General features: G+C 33.9%; 2 protein-coding genes across 6 annotated transcripts; one reads left to right on the top strand and one right to left on the bottom strand.

Moving 5' to 3' along the window:
• The first annotated feature begins 2,836 nt into the window (after positions 1-2,836).
• LOC127081795 (RNA-binding protein 2) lies at positions 2,837-9,008 on the top strand. Of its 5 annotated transcripts, XM_051022014.1 has the most exons (7): positions 2,837-3,079; positions 4,247-4,368; positions 4,884-5,118; positions 5,201-5,262; positions 5,334-5,415; positions 6,480-6,599; positions 6,721-7,033. In XM_051022014.1, the coding sequence occupies exons 1-6, from the start codon at positions 2,998-3,000 to the stop codon at positions 6,581-6,583; spliced, it is 687 nt and encodes a 228-aa protein (XP_050877971.1). In that variant the 5' UTR covers positions 2,837-2,997; the 3' UTR covers positions 6,584-6,599; positions 6,721-7,033. The 5 variants fall into 5 exon arrangements, with proteins under 5 accessions (XP_050877971.1, XP_050877973.1, XP_050877972.1 ...); XM_051022016.1 differs by lacking the exons at positions 6,480-6,599; positions 6,721-7,033 and adding an exon at positions 8,489-9,008; XM_051022015.1 differs by lacking the exons at positions 6,480-6,599; positions 6,721-7,033 and adding an exon at positions 8,474-9,008.
• An 11,017-nt stretch (positions 9,009-20,025) lies between these two features.
• Positions 20,026-20,814, bottom strand: LOC127079564 (uncharacterized). The gene is made up of 2 exons (XM_051019948.1): positions 20,572-20,814; positions 20,026-20,460 (listed from the first exon to the last, which is right to left on the bottom strand). Exons 1-2 carry the CDS (start codon positions 20,812-20,814, stop codon positions 20,026-20,028), a joined length of 678 nt encoding a protein of 225 aa, XP_050875905.1.
• Between the last annotated feature and the right edge of the window lie 1,986 nt (positions 20,815-22,800).

Raw genomic sequence — 22,800 nt, 5'->3', positions numbered from 1 at the left:
GTTTCCATGTTTGCCTGTTTGTGTGTTTGTTTTGACGTCTCAGCGTCTGTGCGTGTGTTTTGTTTGGCGTGTGTGAGCCGAACTACGGTAGCTCTGATTCTCATTCCAGATGAGATACGTAGGCATAGGATGCGATATCCTAGCGAGCCCTTTCCCCTCTTCTCCCATTTGTGTCTTATTTCAGCGTGTGTGCATTCTTTTTGAGCAGTTTTAGCAACCTTATTCTTTCCTTCTGAGGGTGGATCCCGTCGAGTACGACGGATGCGTATGGGTGCTAATACCTTCCCTTCGCATAACCGACTCCCGATCCCATCTCTTTGGTCGCGAGACCATTTCCTTTCCAGGTTTACTTCGAGCGTTTCCTTTCCCTCTTTTGGGATAAATAATGCACGGTGGCGGCTCTGTTTGTTTTTGTTTTAGCCCGCCGGTTATTTTTCGCGGATGCGACATATTGTAGTTTTGGTTCAAAATTATTTTATCCAAGATTTGCTCTACAATTCACAGAGAAAAGTTAATTTAGACGTTCTGGTGCAACATATGGAACACGATGTTCCGACATGCGTGTAGTGCAACATCTGGCTCTGGTCAGTAGGTCATGATTGTTGTTGCTTGATGCAAATTTTCTGATTAAGATTCAATCAAATTTATTGCATATTATTTAGCAATGTTTGTTTGATTTGTTTGAAAACTGTTGAATATCAAATCAAATTTAAATTTGAATTTGAATATAACAAATCATATCTTTGGGAGATTTCTATGGAGCATATCAAGTCCAACAATATTCAACTATTATTATGGACAAATTTAATTCACATGTCCAAGGAGAAAAAGCCTAGAAGACATTTATGTATAAGGAGACTCAATTCTCATGTTTTGACGAGGGTTTTGTGGGCTAGATTAAGATCTTAGTGCCTAAAGATTGCGAGTCTGTTATTTCTTGTATTCCATGCTAATGTTGTATTAGTGTTGAATCTATTTGTGTACCACACTATATATTTTAGTAACTTAACATAGTTGTTGGTTTGTCTTAGTTTATTTGTAAATTCAACAATCAATAGAGTTGTTATTAAAGTTGATCACTAGGGGTTAATGATTGAGAGAAAGTGAAAAGAATTCTCATATTTAGTGAGAGTCCTAAATAGAAAGTCAATGGGACTAGGAATAGTCATTGAACATCACGGGGTTGATGTTTCTATAAGACTAATTATACTAATTTGAAGTAGTGAATTTCTTTTTTTGGATAGAGTGCCCTCTAGCCATAGATGTTGTTTGCATCGAAATGGGTTATCAATCTCTTATGTTATTTTATTGCTTTCTACATTGAATTATTATTAATGTTATATTGTTGTCTTACTGGTTAAGAAGTAAGACTAGTTGTCTTAACATCGTGTCCAACATTTGTCCCCTTAAGAACAAAATTTCAGTTGTCATCATAGGTTTACCTATTGCGCTTGAAATTTTCCCAATACTCTTTTCTCTCAAATAGATAAGTGGTAGCTGGAGAAACATAACCCAAATCAGCAACACATGCAATATATCTTCTTTTAGCGTGAAATTTGGATTCCATTAGTGAAAGAACATGGGTTTATGATAGATGGTATAAGGCCCTATCATGAGAACCACATCCCTATCAGACTTTGATCGAAATTGAATGATGAAGTATCCTTCCTTATAGTAAAATAGCTTTAGGAGTGATATAAAGTTCCACACATGAAACATGAATTTCTTAACCACATTCATTGATAGTTCTCCCCCAAAAGCATACATTATAACCGCATTTTTCCAAAATTTCAATTCAGATTCATATCTTGTTCTTCTATAACCACTTTAATTTCTCCATTCACAATAACGACAATATACTCAATTCCTGTTCCATTAAAAGGTAGATGATTACATCGAATAATATCCACCTACGACGTTGTTTGTGCTTGTTCTGCCTTTATGTCCGGAGTCATCCCTTCTTTTGTATCTTCAACAATAGGTTATAACACCAGTTTAGGTTGATTCATTACTGATATCTGGGTGAATGTTGTCTAATTTTCAATCATCTATTGTCGTTGTGAACTATTCTTTGTCATAGATTCTCCTCTTCGAGCACTAGATCCATCCACACGAGCGTTGAATCCTTTCAATCGATCATTTGACTTGGTAAAAACACTCTCCCCATCACTAGAGATGTCATTGCCGCCTATTTCCTCATCCGACCATGACCCATTTGCACCCATTTGCCCTAGATTCTTCCTAGAAACCACATTCGTATGTTTATCATTATTAAATTACACAATTCATCTCTTTTTATGTTAAACTAGTTTTTTTTTTGGTCATATCATAATATTTTTAAGAGACGCTAATCATACACAATATAAAATCTCAACTTTATTATCTAAACATGTAGAATCCTTTAATTTTTTTTAAAAGTTAACTTAAAAAAGAAAGATTATAGTTTGTTATTAAATAAGATAAAATAATATATAAATTTATAAAAATATTATTTAAAATAATTTTGTTTATTAAATTCTTTAATATACATATTTGAATTTAATTGATATACACTGACAGTGTAAATTTTTTTTACACTATCAGTTAATCACAACCACTGATTTATTTAAAATGTTTGACTTTTATTTTAAACATTGAAAAAATAATAATAACGGATAATTGTGATGCATTGAACGTGTAAAACTTTTTACACCGAAGTGCATAACAACTAATCTCTATATATTTTTGGTTATTTCAAACAAAATCTAAAATCAATCAAATTTACATATTATTTTTCATATATTCAATATAAAATAGTTATTATAACTAAAATTAAATTTGCACGAGGAGTATTTGAGTATTTCATCTAGTAAAGGCCAAAAAGTAGACGGAGACAAATCGAGATAGGAGTTTGTAACAGAATTTGTGTTTTCTTGTGTGACGTTTCTGTTGAGCTTTTAGACTTCAACAAACTAATTTTCCACTTCATCGTACTCTCTCTCCGTCGCTAACACCGCCATGTCTGACGCTTATTGGAGATACGCCGAATCCCAGCACGCCCCCTCCGCCATCCCCGCCAAACGTCCCCGTCCCGATTACGGTATCAATCTTCTTCCCCTGCTTCTTTTTTCAATTTAGGGTTTCTATTCCCCCTTTTCATCATTTCTTGTTCGCTAGGTTTTCTTTTCGAAATTTATAATCAAGACGGATAATTTCCCCCGTTTCAATTCTAGTGTTGCTAAGCCTCATTGTTTTAACTCTAAACCACTTCTCGTGCTAAATCGTTGACTTAAAGTTATGCCCTAGATACCTTGTTCTTGTTCCCGTGTATTTGATTAACCTATTTGGGTTGATTGTGAAACCATTTTTATCGATCTGTGTTGACACACACCGTTATTCAAACTGTTATAAAGATTACAAATTTGATTCATGAGGTAGTGGGTTTAAGCCAGATAATGATCTGGAAATCAGGGGATCACTAGTCACAGGCTAATTCTCAACTTGTTTAATGTTGGCAATCAATGAGATTGAAAGTTATATTTTCTGGTCTCAAGTTAACTTTTGTTGGAATCAATCTTTGGCAGCTATTTTAATGTTTAGCAAAAACAAGCTTAAACCCTAGGGGTTGGCCTAGTGGGGAAGGCCTGCATCCTGAGAGTGTGTTCCTCTCAAGGTCTAAGGTTAGGTTCGAATCTTGTTAGGTGCCAACAATTTCTGTGTTGGACCAAGTCCATACAGAACTTTGCTCCAGCTTTAAACGGCCCCTGCAAAGATTGGTTCCCTTGGATTAGTCTGTGCAAGGCCGGATGCCAAGATTTTAAAAAATATACTTTTATGCTAAACTACTATAAACTTTTTTTAAAATATTTTCTGCCTTTGAAGATATTGTCTTACATAAAGCCACCAAGAATCGTTCATCACATCTTATAATTGAACATCATTCAATGTGCTGAACTTGCTAGTTATCATATTCATAACTGATTTATAAGCGTGATGGCAATAGCATTTGATGAATTTAAAATTAGAAATAGACTGCAGGGCACAATCCCTCCGCCGAGTTTTCTCTCTGAATGATTTTCCTCATTTATTTTCCAAACATGCTATCGTATACATCCTAAGCCAATTTGTGCAGTTTAAAATTCAAAATTGTCGTATCTTTAGGCTCATATTTCAATGTATTAATTTACATTAATCATGCAAATGATTCCTTTCTCCCTTGCTATAGTCTTTCTTTTCTCATTAATTTCGATATTGCTTAATTTTGAAGATGTCTCTGGCGTTCATGACTTGGCCAGTTACTATCCCCATGATGCTGATAGAGGAAGGCTCCAAGTAGTTAGAGATACTGAATCCCTTGATGCATCCTATGAGCGTTACCTCCGTAATGCGGTATTAATTATTATTTTCATGCTCTTAAATGACCAGTTATCTTTTCTTGTTTGCTATGGCCCTATTTGGCATGTTGAAATTATTTAGGCTACTAGGATCTATTTACTCTATCTTGCTTTTGGTATGTATATGAATAGGGATAAGATTCATAATTGATCAAATGTATTTTTAATCCTTAGACTCGTTCTCAAATTATTTCCATTAAATTGTGTTTTAGCTCAAAAGTTGTCACGGGGAGATATCGAGGGCACACAAATAAATTAAAATGCCCCTTTTCTCAAAGAAGGTCTTAGAAAATTTGAGGAATTACTCTTTCCTATCATTACATTGTGAACGCGTGATTTTCAATTCTACCTTGTTCTGAAACTCCGTCCATTCACTCTGAGCATGTGATGGGATAACTTAGGTAACTGGATTGGACACTGTTAAATCTAGGTTCATCACAAGACAGGCATGGCATGGCATGTAAACAAGCCTATATGTTTTAGGTTAACTCGTGGTAAATGTTGTAGCAGATTTCAACTTATGGTCCCGGCCAGCCCACTAGAACCATTGACGGGGGAGTTCCCAGTCATTCTGTTGACGAGTCTCATGTCGCTAATATTGGAGGAGTAGACCGAAGATCACATGTAAATGACAAAATCCAGGAATTAAGTGGTGGAAGGTCTGATCATTCGCTTCCGCATGGTGCTACGAATACAGTATTTGTGGAGGGTTTACCTTCCAACTGTACAAGACGGGAAGTAGCACGTATCCTTTCATCTGGTTCTCCTTAGTCTATTGTTTTACATTGTCGATTCCTCATTGTTAAGACCTTAACACAGTGGTACAGATATTTTTCGTCCTTTTGTAGGCTACAAAGAAGTTAGACTTGTTAGCAAGGAATCAAGACAAGTAAGTTTAATTAAAAAGTATAAACATTATATTATTTGCATTGGCAGATTTTTGACTGGGATTATGTGCAGCCTGGGGGTGATCCACTGTTACTTTGTTTTGTTGACTTTGTAAGCCCGGCTCATGCAGCAACTGCCATGGATGCATTGCATGGTAATATCTCCTTTTCTCTTATCCTTGTGATGACAACCTCACCTCATCCATTTAATTTTCCAAGGCAGCGTGTTCAATTTCTTTAGTCCCTTCTTGAGCTGATTATAGAGAAATTACTGTAGAATATTATTTTCTAGTATGTCCTGTACATAGACTAGACGATAACAATGTGTATTTGAGTGATTTATGATAATCTTCCTTCCTTGCCATTGCATTATGAGTGTGGAATTGCTCCTAGGTAACTGATATTGATAAAACTGACTGCGTAACTGGAAAGTGCTCAGTGGAAATGATATAAAGAAATTATTGCAAGGATATTAAGCAAGCATCTGGATAAGAGTGGGGAGTACACTTGGCAGTTATTCACAATAAACTAAAAAATAGCACTGTGTTTAACTGCATGAATAGATTTTCTCGTCTATCCCAACTTTGTTGTGCTCATTGATAAAGCTAACAGTAACACTGATGTTTTATCATTTTTTCATGAAATTGTGAGAAGACTATGAATGCTGCCATCCATTTTGATATTTCCATATTATATAAAGGGTGCTCTCTTCCTAGTGTGAGTTATTCATCTGCGCTCGTTTACTGCACGAAATACATGGCCTTCCTGACCAATTAAGCTCTCTTCGTTTCGGACTATCATATTTCCAACTACTAGCAGCGTAACCACCCTTTCATGTCAAGTTATGTTTTACTGCTGTGTAGATCCTTAAACTTTTACTAGAATATATTCTTCAAGTGTTCTTCGTTTTGCCAAATGCCCAAAGGCCGAGCCTGTCCAACAATGGGGAGTGGAGACTAACGGAAGATTACTCGCCCTTCTTCCTCTTCCTTCTCTTAAGTAGCAAGTTTAATCCCTTTTGTATTAAGTGAAGGTATCACATTTCTCCCTATGTTGGATAACGGGTTTGAACGTTTGCAGATGTATTTCAGGTTTATTATGTTTTAAGATGAGGTAAGGTACAGTACACGTTTTATAACATCTGCCTGCTGCCACCCTCTTTCGTCGTCCAGAACGTGGTTAGTTTTTCATCGTAAAACAGTGAACCTTAATTTTGCAGGTTACAAATTTGACGAGCTTGACCGCAACTCGGTCAGTTTACGTTTCCAATTCGCTCGCAACCCCGGTGCGAGATCAGGTGCAGGGCATCGTGGCAAGCGTTGAATTATGCGTTCTACAGGTGATTAATGCTGTCATTTCGAACCGCTCACCCTCTGTTATTAATGCTCATTGGGTGCTGAATTAAAACTTCAATATGAATGGTTAATTGGGCTTAATCGTGAAACGACAATTCTATGTAGGAATCGCTTGTATTGGGGACGTTGTGTTTGTGAGAGGCAAGTGACCAACCTTGCAGTCGAGAATTACGATTACTTTCGTTAGGATCAAGTTGAACCTTTTGAAATTCGTCTTCTATCGCGCTCATTAGAGATTCAGACTATGGCTTGTTCTTGGAATTTGTCTAATTTATTTAATATAAATTTCACTGAATTGTCTTGTTTGGTAAAAGTTTGCTTCTTTAAGGCTCTTGCGAATATCTGACAATAAGACGCATGTTTTCCATATATGTTTCTTGTGAGCCTTTTTGATATTTAATAATGTTTTTTACTGATATTTATTATTGGTTATATTTTGCTAAGTTGTCAGATGACTATAGTTTTGGTGGGGTTGAGGCGAATGATACAAGTAATGGCTCACTAATATTTATTTGTATTTAATTTTAAATTTTTGCATATCTGCCTTCCTAGCTAATACTGCATATGATAGATGCATAATCAGTTTGATCTTTTCTGTATTCCATCATGGTGGTTGTTTGATCTTTTCTGTATTCCATCATGGTGGTTGTTTGTAACTTACCGGGTTATTCTTTTCCTTTCCAATGAAGTTTTCTAGCCATTCTTGAAAACACATTAAATTATGGGATATTACTTTTGATTCTTAGATTTCTGTGTTCCAAGTTGTTAGTCCTGGGTTTGCAGATGTGATTTATTTGGATAGTTGTGTTAATGTGGCATTAAACTTCTATGAATTCAATGGAGGTTATTCTTGATCTGTTGATAATTCTGTGAGTAAAGCCCTCACACTCAATTGGTTAGATCGGTGTTGGTAACAACACTTTATTCTGCAAGACTGCTGTTCAAAGTGACCTGTCAATTTGTATAGTATTGTGAAATATACCGAGGGATGCTGCTAATGGTATCTTTGAGTTTGATTGTTTTTGTGATTTTTTAATCAATAAATCCATATTAATGTAAGCTGTAACTATTCTCACTTTGCACTAAAGCAAGTGTTCATTTTGTTCTTTGTTCTTCACTGCATGAAGTTTTCTGAAGGTGCACTGCAGATTGCTAGGTTTGCTGTGTGCAAGGTGAAATAGGATTCCATGCAGTCACGCAGTCTGGACATTGTTGACTGTCCGATCTCGATCGAATGGTTCAAAATAACGCATATTTAATGTTTACGGTATAACTAAAAAATCTGAGATATTAAAAAGTTATGAGATGAATTTTGATTGTCGGATCTAAATCGAACGAATCCCAATCTATGACAGTGACTGTGTCAATTTGTTGACTGCATCAAATCATGATCCAAATGAGTGTAGCACATGGGTTTGGTTCTAGTTTTTGGCTAGTGCTGTTGACTTAATAATATACCAGTTCATATTGCTATGTGTGGACCACAAGTATTTAGACAATTTCCTATGACGTTGTTTTCTTTAATGTTTAATTTATTATGCATGTTTAGAAGAATGAAAAGGCACTGTGAGTGTGACAATATTATTTCTCGTCAACTCCAATTTGTAGGGTTAGTTCGGATCAGGTGTAACCATCCATTGGATTAACCTTTTATTTTCAATATTGGTTTACTGTTTTTTGATTTTTACATGTTATGTGTTCATATATGATTATACTTTGGCTTTATTCAAATCATTTATTCAGTTTAATATGGCATATATATTGCAATATTTATTTCTCCAATAAATATTTATCCTATCAACGAATTAAATTAGGAAAAGGATTCTCACCAATCACACTGAGTCTAGTTCAATTTAAGACCTTTATTTTGAAGGGACAAAGAGTTGGGACAATGGGACCCCGCTTAAAGGAATGGAGGCTTGAATTTAAGAGACTTGTCTCAAAATCTCTCATGTTACTAAGGGAATTACCGTCTACACACAATGTGGCACTTCTACACCACGCTGAAAAGTCATCATTGCATATAATATTTGGAGACGCATTTTCGGACATACTCTTTTTACAGACTCATTACTGCAAATTGGTGAATTATCTTTATTTTGTCAAAATTTAATCCGGAGATGTATCTCTCTATTTGTATTGAGGTGAGTCTGGAGATGCATTTTTGAAACAACCATTAATTTAAAATTTAGTGTGTTTTACGAAGATGCATATCTAGAATATGTCCGGTTAGTCCATAAACAATTGTAGAATGTTAGAAAAATAACAAATTAATATTGAATAGGATGATTTAGGATGTTTCAACATCTTTAGAATATCAATTGATCTTGTAATTTTCATATACACTTCAATCAGACCCTTTGATGAGTAATGATAAAATATACTTCATATAATCTTTAAATCTTCATTTCTCTTCTATTCAAGTTTGGTGAATCATATATTTCCTTTGTTGTCAATTGAGTTTGACAATTTTTTAATTTTTTGAATATCGCAGGAGGGTATTTAATTTGAATTTTAGATCGATAAGAGTTATGTCATCGGAGATTCTAAATTAAAGTGGGGGATTTAGTGCTATTGAAATACACAAATGCAAGATGAGATTATTTATTCATTCTAGTGTGTTATGTTTTTGTAAATAAGTGTTATGTTTTTGTAAATAACATGGAAAGAGATCCCTTTTTATCAAAATTTTAGATCAATTCGGATCTTAGAGACAAAAGTTTTTTAATAAAAGTTTTAGATCAATTCGGATCTTACATAAACATAAGTTTTTATTGTAAATAACATGGAAATGGGATCCCCTCTCATCAGAGTATATTTTTGATATGCATATCTGAACATGCTTTATTTTTTTACAAAATAAGGATTTTTATGAATATACATATCCGTAAAATTTCCTATTCTAGTTGTTTTTACAATTAAAATGGGGTGTGTCTGGAAAACAGGCAGAACAATCTTTATACAGAACCAATTAATATGTAGGGTCAAATTTTGAAAAAAAGTGTTTAAAAATTATCTCTAAATTCTATAACATTAATGTAGAATATACATTATGTATGTCTCAAATTGTATCGAGATTATATCATTGAGAACATTACATACAAAAAACAAGTTACATTGTTAGATAAAAAATAAAATGTTTCGAAACATGTGTCACCATCCAAATCTATTTTATTGATGATTTCTTATTTGACGTTTTCTTATTTGATTTTTTTTCATTGTCGCTTAACTGGTGAACTATTCCACCATTTTTAGAAAGTGACCCAACCAAGTTTCAACCTCTTTTGTGAAATGTGTCATCCATTCCAATGATGTTTTTGATATAGGACACCTCAATTTCAAATAAACTTGAACATATTATCTTTTTGAAAGCCACCAATACACATGATGCGTTCAAATAGATTTCGAGATGGCTTACTTCCAAGTGAAAAAAATATTTTCGAAAAATTATATGTTATAAAAGATATCATTTCTGAGAAGCACATTCTTTTTTGAAACAATGATGGGTCGCTAACACAAGGAACAAGAACATTTAGAATCACATTGTAGTTTTCTTTTTTCGGGCACGTACATTGTATACTTGCTTGAAATTTGAACACTTTGAGGTCTTTTCTGTTTCAAAGTTGCAAGTATGTTTTTCCGGCGCTACCATGTTTAATGTCGTGTCCGAAGCAAGTTCATTTTCCTCCGGAATAAGGTGACATAGGATGATCGACTAGCTTTTGACATAAGACATGCTTATATATACTAGAAACCACATTAAATTTTCATGTATCATCTGTCTTACGGTATCCATGCAATTTAAACAAACACTCACATTTTCTTGATCCAGTGTCATCACATTTCAACTTCTGAATCGGTGATTGGTACGTACCCCATTTCTTTCGCATCTCATTGTTACAAATGTTTGCCTTATCTTAGAACCAATGTCAGGCCTTCTAATCACAACGTCAAACTCCAATTTTTCGGTCTCCAATCAAATCCGTTGTAGCATATGTTCACGAACAGTAAACTTTTATTTATTTGTAAAATATTCACAAATATCTACCTCAACAACAATCAATCTAACACTCGATTTAACATCATCCTTCACTTCATCCGGTTTAACATCTAATTTAATATCATCTTTCACTTCATCCGATTTAACATCTAATTTAACATCATCCTTCACTTCATCTGATTTAACATCCATCCATCCTCATAGTAGCTTTAGAAAACATATCATGCTGCACCATTTTTAATATTATTCATAATAGAAAAATAGATTTAAAACTCAAAGTATCAGAAAAATCTAAAGATGCATCTCCAAAACACATGAAACTTTGTTCGGAGATGCATATCCAGACTTAACGTTCTTTTTTTCAGTTCCAAAATCATATTAATTCAAAAAATGAAGAATGAAATGAATGAATTTTACCTTAAATATGAAGTTATAGTGTTGAAAAATGGATTGAGAATGGAAGAAATCTTTTAAGGATTTTGAGAGTGAAGTTGAGTTTGATCACGAGGAAGAAAAACATGCAAGATGATATTTTATTCAATTTTTCGTTTGACATTTTCAGATATGTATCTCCGGAATCGTCATGAAGTTGTTACAGACATTAATCTTCAGATTCACTCCATAAAATATATAAATATGCATTTTTAGTTTTTTTGTTTGGCAAAAATGAGATGATTTACTAAAATACGAAGATTAATGTGATTTTAGTTGTGTCTAGAGATATATCTCTAGACATCAATAAAAATATTTTTTGATTTTTAAAGATGTGAGAGATTCTCTATAGGATGAGATGAATATTTCCTATTAATAACGGATATTAAAAAATGTGATTCTATATTGTTCAAGGGTGGTTCATATAATGAAAAAAAAAAGAAGCAATTAGTTAAATGTTTCAGCTTGTTGGAAAAGAAAGTTTAAATGACACGGAAGTTGATTTGCAAGTGAATTTAGGGTCTATTTGTTTTAATTTTAAGATTTTCTTTATATTTTTAAAAATAGATTTTATAAAATAGTTTTAAAATATTTTTAGATTTTTTTTTATAAATTGAAAGATTAAGTTTGACATCCTATAACATAAATATATATTATTGAAGATTAAAATATAGTGAAAATTATAATTTTTTTAAAAAGGTGTATCTCAAAAATAATTTTTATAATTTTTTTTTGAAATAGCTCTTAAATTAAGTAATTTTTTGAAATTTTAATATCTAATTTTTAAATAAAATAATAAAATATTTAAAATAACATTTTAAGAATAATTATTCAAACTAAATTTTTTTTTTGAAGCTTTTATAAAAAAGATTCTAAAATTTTTTCACACAAATTATTTTATACTATAAAATCAATTTTTTTATAAAAAAAGGCAAAAGAATCTGCCTCTAATCCCCACAATGATTCATAAATTTTGTCCAATGAATTGTAACAAAGGTATGATTTAGTCCCACAGTTACAAAATGCCAAAGTACTCTTCAAAATTTAAGAGTACTAGTCAACTTATTTTCTACGTCAATCAATTTTGATGACTTTAGGATGTAAAATAGAGATCATCAATAGTCCAAAACAATTTTATCATGGCTTAAATAACGTATCAACTCATCACTTCTGACCTGTTATGATAGAGAGATCAAATTGATTGATGTGATTCAGTTTTAAAGACTAATTTTCTGTTTCTTACTTAAGGAATCAAATTGTTCAATCACTGCATTTTCAATTATCAAAATTAGACGAGGCCTGGTTTTATTGACTTTGACATTAAAAGTTAATACAGAATTTGGATTGATTCGATTGATTATAAAAAATAAAATGAAATAAAATCAAATTAATGTGGTTTGGGTTGATTCAATTGATTCAGTTTTGTTACAATTTTTTTATTAAGTCATTCATACACATATATGATATAGAAGACAATTTTATTTTGTGTTTATTCATATATATATATATATTTCTACTAAATAACAACAAAATTTATCATATTTAAATAACAACTTTCCATTTACTATACAAAAATTAGATTTGACAAAAGTGAAATAAAAAACATAAAACAATAAATAATATAAAAAATATTATAATGAAAAAGAAAAAACAAATCCGAGGAGAGATTAGAAAAGATGGAAAAGAAAGAATAGAAGTGACGAGAGATTAGAGAAAAAGAGATACTATAAAAATGAGATTGAAAGAGAGAAAAATAGCATAAAAATGAGAAGATAAAAGAGATTAGTTAGAGAAGAAGATGCGAGATATATTAGAGAAAGAAGATGATAAGAAGACGCGATACTATTATGAGAGATTTGAGAATACCAAAATGAATTCTTAAGTGTGAGAAAAAGCAAATTATTTGTAATAGTAAGACTAAGGCATAATAGATTTGAGATTGAGTTGGATGTGAGATCAGTGAAGTTTGAGTTGTAACATAATGCAATTTAGTTTGATTTACTTCAATTTTAAAATATAAACCGCAAATAGAATCGAACAACGCGATTCTTTTATAAAATGGTTCAAACACATCCAAATCAAATGTGTTTTTTTTTTGTTTTTAATTTAGTTCGATTTATTTTACAATTTTTTATTGAATCAATTTATTTTTCAACACCATTAATCAAAATAATGAACTTTACATTCAGACCATACAATTTCATATGTCCTCACCCCGTTAGAAAATATTATTTTAAAGTAAAGTATGTTTCAACTTTCCACTTGTAATCCATAATTTTGATTGTAAAACGGAGAAAGAACCCCAAATGTGTACCCCGATCTATCACTAATGAGGTCATGAGGTAAAATCACAACCCCAAAGATGGACTCACAACATTATCCTCACATTGAGAAGACCCAATCCAACCTTCACCGATGGGGAACTTCAAACACCCCTAGGAGTGGCGACACTAGTAGAAGAAACCTTGGTGCCAACCCTAATAGTTTCAATGAATGCTAAAACTAACACCTTGCTTAGAAATCTACTTATTATTGTCAATAGATAGTCATCAACCTTGGATTGTGATATGAGAAATTCCAGAGGATTAAAAATGCTGATTTTGGTTGTTTCTTGCTACCAAGACTCCATAATGATTGGTAATTGTTTCGTGTCGACCAAAGGTTCAAGGGCACACTGCTTCGCACCGACCAAAGGCCCAATAACACAAGGCTCACTTATCCAACGTACTTAATAAAGCCCAAGGTATAAATACCTCTACAAAAGGTTTTTAGGTACACAATCTCTAATCTTCACTTTCACTACGATTATCCTGAATCCCAAACTGACTTGGATATTGAAGTGCTAACCGTACATGTACCCCCTTGGTCCTCCGTATTAGAGAATTGCAACGCCGATTCAAGATCGACATTGATTAATGTAGTTGATTCAAGATCAACACCTCCAATCCAAGAAGCACAATGGTCGCAACCTCCAATCCACAATGCCGCATCATTGAACACGCTTAGGAAGCTTCGCTTTGTCGTGGTTTCCACAATCCTATCCATTTCTGGTTCTGCAATGGAACATTGGCGCCGTATGTGGAAATCAACTTCCGATTCCTACGATTTTCACAAAGTTAGATCTAATCACTGCCTACTCTTTGTAGTTTGTGATGCTATAAAAGGGAAAATTTCATCCCATTTTCAAACACACTACCATATTCTCCCTTCTCTTACCAAGTTGCTTATATTCTCCAAACCTAAAGTTCTTTTTTCTGCTCACCCACAAGCACATCTCTTCTCCTTTTTCTTCACATTTTTTTCTTTCCAAACATAGCGATTATTAGAGACTTAGACAAGAGTGGTAAGGTGATAAAACCATCAAGTGGTAGAGAGTGAACATAAATGTATTTGTGTTGCATGAAGTACGTTGAGCGAGCGAATATATTGATTTACTATACACTTTTAGAAATAGGTGTGTGTGGGAGTTATGAGAGCATTAGTAGTTATGATAGTCATAGTGCGAGTTCTATTGGTTATCTTTCTTCCCATTCTTTCCCATGAAATTCCAAGCAAATAATGCTAGCCAAATATTCCAAGTACAATTCGATCCTTATTACACTTGTGAGGAAATGGTGGCCTCCTTTTGGAGTCATATCAACCTTTTTGGCATTGGTGACATTTTCGTAAAAGCTTGTTCTGAAGAGGAGTAGGCTAACATGACTGCCCCCATTGACTCACCCAATCCTATTTTCTATTTGCACCTCCCTGTTGTCCAATATTTAAGGGTTTTAGTCCCATTTACACTATTCAAAGCACATGTTCTAGCGATTGCAAATGTTCCTCCCTCCCATATCTCACCGAACGACTAGGGCTTCATTAGGGCCTTCAAGATCATATGCCAGAGATTGGACGTCAACCCTACCATAGTGATTTTCTTTTCCTTTTACGCTACCAAGACCAGATCGAAAGGAGGTTGGGTGACCCTTAGTGTCATGTCTGGTAGGACTTTGTTCAAGCCCCGTTCTTACCACTACAAGAATTGGAAGAATATGTTTGTGATAGTGAGGGGGGCGAGATGTCATCTCCATGGTCACGACTAAGGAGGATGATGACACTTCCTCTTACCTTTGTCTTGGACTAAAGACCTAGTGGCTATCACTGAGTTTGATTTTGATTAGCTTACCATCACTGAGAGGGGAATGATCTATTTCTTGGATGAGTTCTCTATCATGAGCTCTAGAAAAATGATAGAATTAGATTATGGGGGATAATAATAACAAGATCAATGAGTAACCTACGTAAGTTTTTAATTATAGTTATTCCTAGTTTAGGATTTTTTTACTAACCTGATGACTTACACCTTTCTTTTCTTCTTTTTTGCAGAAAAGATGTCCATCCTGATCGCTAAGATGAAAGCTCGCCTGACCAAGAAGATGGCGGGTCATAACGAGTAGTAAACTGATAGTACAAAAAGTCACATGGTTACCCTCATCACCAAAGGAAGCAAAATGGGCACTTAAAGGAGCACCGTTATTGAGATTCACTCTCTCAAAACCCTGAGACCAAATGGGCATAGCAGAAGTTTCTCCTTAGCTCCCAATCAGAAAGATAAGGTCATTATAAACCTTAAAGATGACGAGCAACACAAGGGTTCACTAATTTATGTTGACCCGCCTAATAACTTTATATCCTCGCCATGGAACAATGTGTTTTCCCCGAAGAAATATGCCAGCGCCCTACTCCCCTTCCATGAAGACTTTTCCAACGACTTCCAAGCTATCAGCCAGATAAGAAATCAGAAATTGTCCAAGCAACATAGAGATTCGCTAATTCAGGTTGGCCCGCCTAATAAATTTCTGTCCTCGCTGTGAAACAACGCATTTGACGCGTGGAAATATGCCAACTCCTGACTCCCCTTCCATGAAGACTTTTCGAAATACTTCCAAGCTATCATTCAAATGGGAAATCAGAAATTGTCCAAGCAACACATGGGTTCGCTAATTCAGGTTGACCTACCTAATAACGTTCTATCCTCGCCGAGGAACAATGCATTTGACGCAAGGAAATATGTCTGCGCTCGACTCCACTTCCATAAAGACTTTTCCAACGACTTTGCTTAGGGATCTGATGATGGAACGATTGCTCCTTAAAGCTCATGTCTAACCAGATATATATGTAGGTGACTTATAAGCTAATCTTACTTCTGCGAAGGAAACGCTGATTCAGGAGCAAGAGACAATAAAAGTTATGACTAAAAAGTGAGATGGGTCGAATCGATCATAGGAGAAGCTCAAGGAATCCCTCAAGAAGGCAGTGGAGGAGGTCAAAAGCTTGCCTTATCAGAGGACAACCTGAATGAGTCTCTTTAAGCCGCCTTTCTTTCAAAGAAGAAGTTGGATGACAAATTGTTCGTCTGCAAGGATGAACTGATAGATACTTATGACCAGTATTTTGAACGGGGTAAAAAACATGTAGACTTTCTCTATTTTGATTTGGATTTGAGTCAGATGGGCTCGTACAAAATAATTCGAGATGACTATTTCGTGGATGAAAAAGAAGGATTGCCTCTTAAGGCAATTGATCCTTCTATTGAGAGGGGATGTTCTAGCTGAAGTCAAAGGTGTCCATGTTCGGGCAGGTAAGATTCCTAGTGAAGAAATCATTTGTTAGGAGATCATGCCAAAAGAAAAACAACCTTAAAAAGGCAGCCAATAATTCTTTTTTAAATTCAATAATCCTTTCCTTAGCGACTTAAGTAATAGTGTCCTAGGAACTTTTTTTTAATCACTTATGAGATCAATAATACAAAATGATAAGTTACAGTAGTACGTCAACGTAAAAAATATTAATTTGAATAAAAATAGACACCCTAACAAGATGAAAAAGAACCATAATAAGATGAAAAAGAAGACAATTGTGCCCAAGATAGAAACAATCATTTATTTGAGAAAGTTTAAATGATAGGCAAGTTGATTTGTGGGTGAATTCAGTCCCCACAATTTGTCACCAGTTTTGTTCAATGAATCGTATAATTTAAGTCTCACCGTTACAAAATGACAAACTAGACTTCAAAATTTAAGAGCACTAGCTAGTCAATTTTGATGACTCTTGATGTAAAATAGAGATCATTTATCCAAAACATTTTTTTTGGAAATATGTTACAATTTCAGCAACTCATCACATCTGACCTGTTATATGATAGAGAGATCAAATTGATTGATGCGATTCAATTGTTAAGTTTTGTAGAAAAAGAAGATTAGTATTTATAGAGCTACCTTGTATGCATGGCTTATAATCTCATGCATGTCAAACCATGTCATGCACTACATATCATTACACCATGCATGGCTTAGCTAGTCTTCATGGTTCCATCACCTTTATGTATATGCAGTTTAACTGCTATTTCTAATAATTCTCAACTCTAATTTTTGAACAAATACAAGTTTATAGTTTATGGTTTAAAGTTAAGACTACTTGAGTTGGGAGTTTTGGAAAAATAAGAAACCCACCTAAAATAAAAATAGAACATGAAATAAATTTACAAAAAGTGATACTTTTTAGTCAATAGATTAATAGTTAGAATTTTGTTTTTTTAAATATATAAAAAATATTATAAATTCAAATTCAAAATCTTTTAATTAGATTTTCGTTACACAGGTGCAAACTAAATTAATTTAACGAAACAAACATAAATTAATTTTAGTATAAAAAATTTAAGTAATGTTGGATAGTATTGATTTTGAAACATCCAAAATTATTATAACACGTGAAAGTCAATAGTACTCTTTATGAATTGAAACATCTAGAGTTTTTTTTTCACTTTTAAATATATAGTTTTAAATGTTTATAATAAATAAATGTATAAGTTAAGTTCTATTTTAAGTGTCATTTTTTTTAATTTTTTTAATTGTCATTTTTTTTAATTTTTTTAATTGTCATTTGTAAAGTTTAAAGTAGTATTAATTGTATTTTTGTCAAAATTACTCTTATGTAATTATTACATAGAGAGAAAAAGTAAAATGAATGTAATAAATAACTAAGTGTATTATAGATAAAAGAAAAATTATTGTTTGAAAAGTAACAATAATGATTAATTTTCTTAGTATGTGTAAAAAGTCAAAAAAATAATCCTTAAAAGGGAACGGGGAGAGTATAACAAAAAGAATAATAATTGACGTGTATATGCGAGTAAATCAAGATGAATGTAGTTTCTCAACCCCAATATCACGGAATTCTTGGGTACCATCCAAAACTCAATAACTCGCCGCTAATCACAAATTATCAGTATTACTTTGTTTATTCAGTCGTACAACATCTTAAGAATATCTTTAATCAATCTTGGAATCTTCGCTTTCAACTCGAGCAAAGTTTTTTATTTCGAAACAAAAAAATGTATTCCACATAGCCCTTACATCTGCATTGATCTTGGGCTCAAAGTTGTTGAACTCAATCTTCTCTCCGTTGTTAATTGACGGTGAACGATACTCGGGCTTCACAATTCTTTGATTGTCTTCGTAAGATAGGAAATGTTGTATTTCGTCTTTAATATCTGCAAGAGATGTGTACTCGGTGAACTTAAAGTTTCGTCCAGGAGTTGCATTGTAGAAGAAGATATCTGTGACATACCAACTGATTTTTATTTGTGACATTTGAGATATTTTCAGTTTGTGTGAAATAAGAAATAAAGGCACCTTAATTTATAGAAGTTGTAGACAATTGTGGACCATTCAAAATCTAATATACTAATTCGGGAGATATATCTTCGATTCCGCACCCTATATCTTGTTCCGAAGATGCATCTCCGGAACCTCTCCTGAACATGTTTGAAAATAGAAATTTTCTTTTACAAATAAACAAATGTTATAACGGGAAAGATAAAAATTGTATTAAGACACAATATGATAAATTGAATAAAACACACTTCATTAATATTAAGACACAATTACATACACTTATTTATCTGGCTAAACACGAGATTAAAATGTATCGAAACATTTGTCACCGGCTAAATCTATTGGCGGTACCCCCTTTGACTTTTGTGCATTTTATACTCTTTCAATGTTGCTCAGTTTCTAGAACTCTTGCATCCTTTTCATAAAATGGTTTGGCCAAGTCTCGGCTGTTGTTGTTGAATGAGTCGTCCATTCTAGTGATGTAAGTGGTATAGCGGACCCCGATTTCAAATAAACTTGAACAAAATATTGTGATTTTGAAAGTCACCTAATACACATAGTATGATCATTTGGATTTTGAGGTGGGGCAGTACGCAATGGGAAAAAGGTTTCTGAATAACCATATCATGTAAGATCAACACACACCCTATCATACGCACATGCTATGAGGTGACCCATTTCAGGGAAGCACATCCATTTTTACTCCGGTGTCGGTCCACTAAGGCAATGAACAAGAGACTCATAAACTTCATCAAAGTGTTCTTTCTTTCCTCACAATCGTGTGTATGATTCTTTATGAGTTATCAACTCTTGGATAAGTTGATGGCCGACAAGTGTATGATTATCTTCTCCTTTACCGAGTAAAGCTGAAACAACTTGATATCCATAATTACCATCCTCCTCAAAATTGATGATTTGCTTGATGTATTTGTGAATAAAAACTGACATCTCGTCAATGAATGGAATCTTTGGTGGAGGCAGCGTAGGAGGTGGTTTGCTAATATGAGCTCATTTGGAAACACTTTTGAGATATTTTGGAGTTGGTGAGTCTTGAAAAACTTTGTCAACATGTTCAAAATACGAAGTAGACTGCACCGTTGAGTTGTCACTTGGTGTAGGTTGGATCTTCTTCGGAGCACCGTTTGTTTTTAACCGTTGAGAGGGTGGTTTCAAGTCGGTGGTTTCCCGATAAGCAATCTTCCTCAATTGTTCTTTGATGTGGAGTTTCATATTGTCATCGACTTTCAAAAACTCTCTTGTATCACTTCCCATTCGGTCAAAATAGAGATATTCAATTTAGCGTCTTTCATGTCACCATCATCATCAAACCTCGTCCAATCTTATCAGGCTACCAAGTTTCACCCTTTTTTCAATAACACAAGCACATGGGAGACCATATATTTTCATAATTGTGCATTCACACTTTGCGCTATCGGAGCCTACATTATCAACTCGTTTAGCCTCGTGAAAAATATAATTCAAACCCGCTCGACATATGTTGTCAACCAACTGAGAATAAAGATTATTATTTTTAAAGTTGTGTTCTAAAACTGTGATACTCCGACCAAATGATGTATGTATCTCATTGTGCTGGTTTTGAATCATTTGGTTCACGAAGTCCCAATCTCTATACAAATCACCCTTACTATTTCCCAACCAATTCTTAAATGTAGCATGGGCAGACTCAACTCGGTTAGTTGTTGTATTTCTAAGATGTCTAACCTTATTAGTACAAGCACAAACAATCTTCTCCTTCACCTAGTCAAGAATTATGCTTTCAAGATATTTCAACAAATTAGGATATTTTTCACACACTTTCTTGAAATGTATAAAAGAATCAACATATAGTTCTTTTGTGGAAGAATTTACTATACGATTCAATGCATCCATTATTTTTTCCACAACCACACCCGCCTTCACCATTTTTCCATCTTCGGACTCTATCTGTTTCGTCCTTACCGTGGGTTTAACCCGACTTCTCGCATTCTTTGTTATGTGATACCTACAGAGTAATGCGTAAGAAGTAGGAAATACCTTTGCAATCAAATTCATCAAGGCGGTGACGCGGTCAGTAACTATAACTTTAAGCATCTCAACTTGGTCCTTCAACATTTCCCGACACACCTCTAAGGCCTAAGTAACATTCTCCTCTTTCTCGCTCTCTAGAAATGTAAATCTGACAGAATATGTCTTCTCAGTTGAGGTAACACCAACCATCTCCAACAATGGAAGTCTATACTTATTGGTCTTGTATGTTGAATCAAGTATGAGCACTGTAGGAAACGTGTTGAACAACTTTATGGAATCATGATGAGTCCAAAATATATCTCTAACAGTAACTACATCCTCGCACGTTCGGTACCTAGACACGTAACTGTTATCATCCAACAGTTTCAAGAGTTGTTGCATTTTAGTTATATCCCCCCTAAGCACCTTGTTAGTTTGGTATTGAATATTTTTCGATTAAACCAAATTCAATGTCATGCCAGCAATGCATTCTTTCTCTTCCGGCATGAGCCGACACACAATTAGATGCCCGACTAACTTTTCACACAAATCATGGTTATGCAAACCACATATGACATTAAATATTCAATTTTTGTTTGCTATCATGTAATCACGCACTTTAAAGGGACACTTAGATTTTCTTGAACCAGTGTCGTCTCTTTTAAAATTCCGGAATGGAGGTCTATATTTCCCGCCTCTTTTGTACATTATTGTCACAAAAGTACATCTTCTATCCAAACCAATATCGGGCCTTCCGATAACCATACTGAATCTCTGTTTGAAGCCTTCATACGAATCCATTGAAGCATTTGAACAAGAGATTCAAACTCTTTCTCATTTTTAAACGTGTTGCCAACATCTACTACCTTCACAACAACACCTCGAACATTCAGAGACACAACTTGTTTGGTGGAAAATATCGGGGTGCACCATATCTAATGAAAACAATTACCATAAAATAGTAAATAAGGACTACTGCTAAAAACATAACTGGAAAATGAACACAAATACCGGAAATGGATTTTCGGAAAAGTTCATACACATTTCTGAGATACATTTCCGGAAAAAGAAAAAGCTTGTTTTTCTAGACAAAAAACTGGATTAATATGAGCCATGCAACTTAAAATAAATGATCTTTACTTGAAATTCTAACTTCTTTTTCTCCCTTTGGTGTGATGAACCAGAAGATTGGAGATTTGGAGTGAAAAAATGAATTGAGAATGAAAGGGTTTTTGGTGAGAGTTTATAAAGAAAAACAACAATGGTTGTGTGATTATGCAACTGTGTGTTTTAGCAGATTATTCGGGAGATGTATCTCCAGAAATATCTGACATACAAAGGTGACAAAACATTTCAAAAACCTACCAAGCTATCGAAGATGCATCTCTATATTTTTCACTGAGCTGATCAATTCTGAATATTTTCTTGAAATATCTCGGACATGCATCTCTGGAATTAAAAAAAAACCAACCTATAGGGTGTCCCTCAGAATGACCTACGTTGAATGTGCGTATATATATGCATCTCCCAAAACTGGGGGACATTTTAAATTTTTTGAGTGGTGTCTAAGAAACATATAGGATTGTCATACCCCAAAATCCCCCCCCCCTTTTCATTTCTACCTAAGTTTTGGTTTGATATTTCATCTGCATATCCATGGCATCATAGTATATTCATTTGCATTGGGAAGCATAAAATCATGGATTCAAAGACCTTGGTCACACAAGGCATTGAAAGAGGATGAGTCATAAGTTATGGTTATTACATGGCATGGTGAACCCTTCATCTTGATTGTCTTTATCATGAAGCATAATGGAAACCCTAAGTCATTGGTGTTGGATTGCAAGCATCATTAAGATCATTCCAAAACCCTAATTTTCAGCTATGGCATTATCATCTATTTTGTGTGAATTCAAGCTTGAGGATTATCTGGGTCCTTTGGTTATTCATGGATGATTCATTGGGTTTATTAATAATTCATCAAAGGTCATACTTGTTTATGGTCATATTGCCTTGATTAAGGTGCATTCAATCAAAGTTTTACATGTCTGCGGCATTGCTTGATTGGAGTTCATTGGTTCAGGTCTAATT

This window comes from Lathyrus oleraceus, chromosome 5 (genome assembly GCF_024323335.1).
Source record: "Lathyrus oleraceus cultivar Zhongwan6 chromosome 5, CAAS_Psat_ZW6_1.0, whole genome shotgun sequence".
NCBI lineage: Eukaryota > Viridiplantae > Streptophyta > Magnoliopsida > Fabales > Fabaceae > Lathyrus > Lathyrus oleraceus.
Note: the sequence above shows the minus strand (reverse complement) of the source record. Positions and strands in the feature narration are given on the sequence as shown.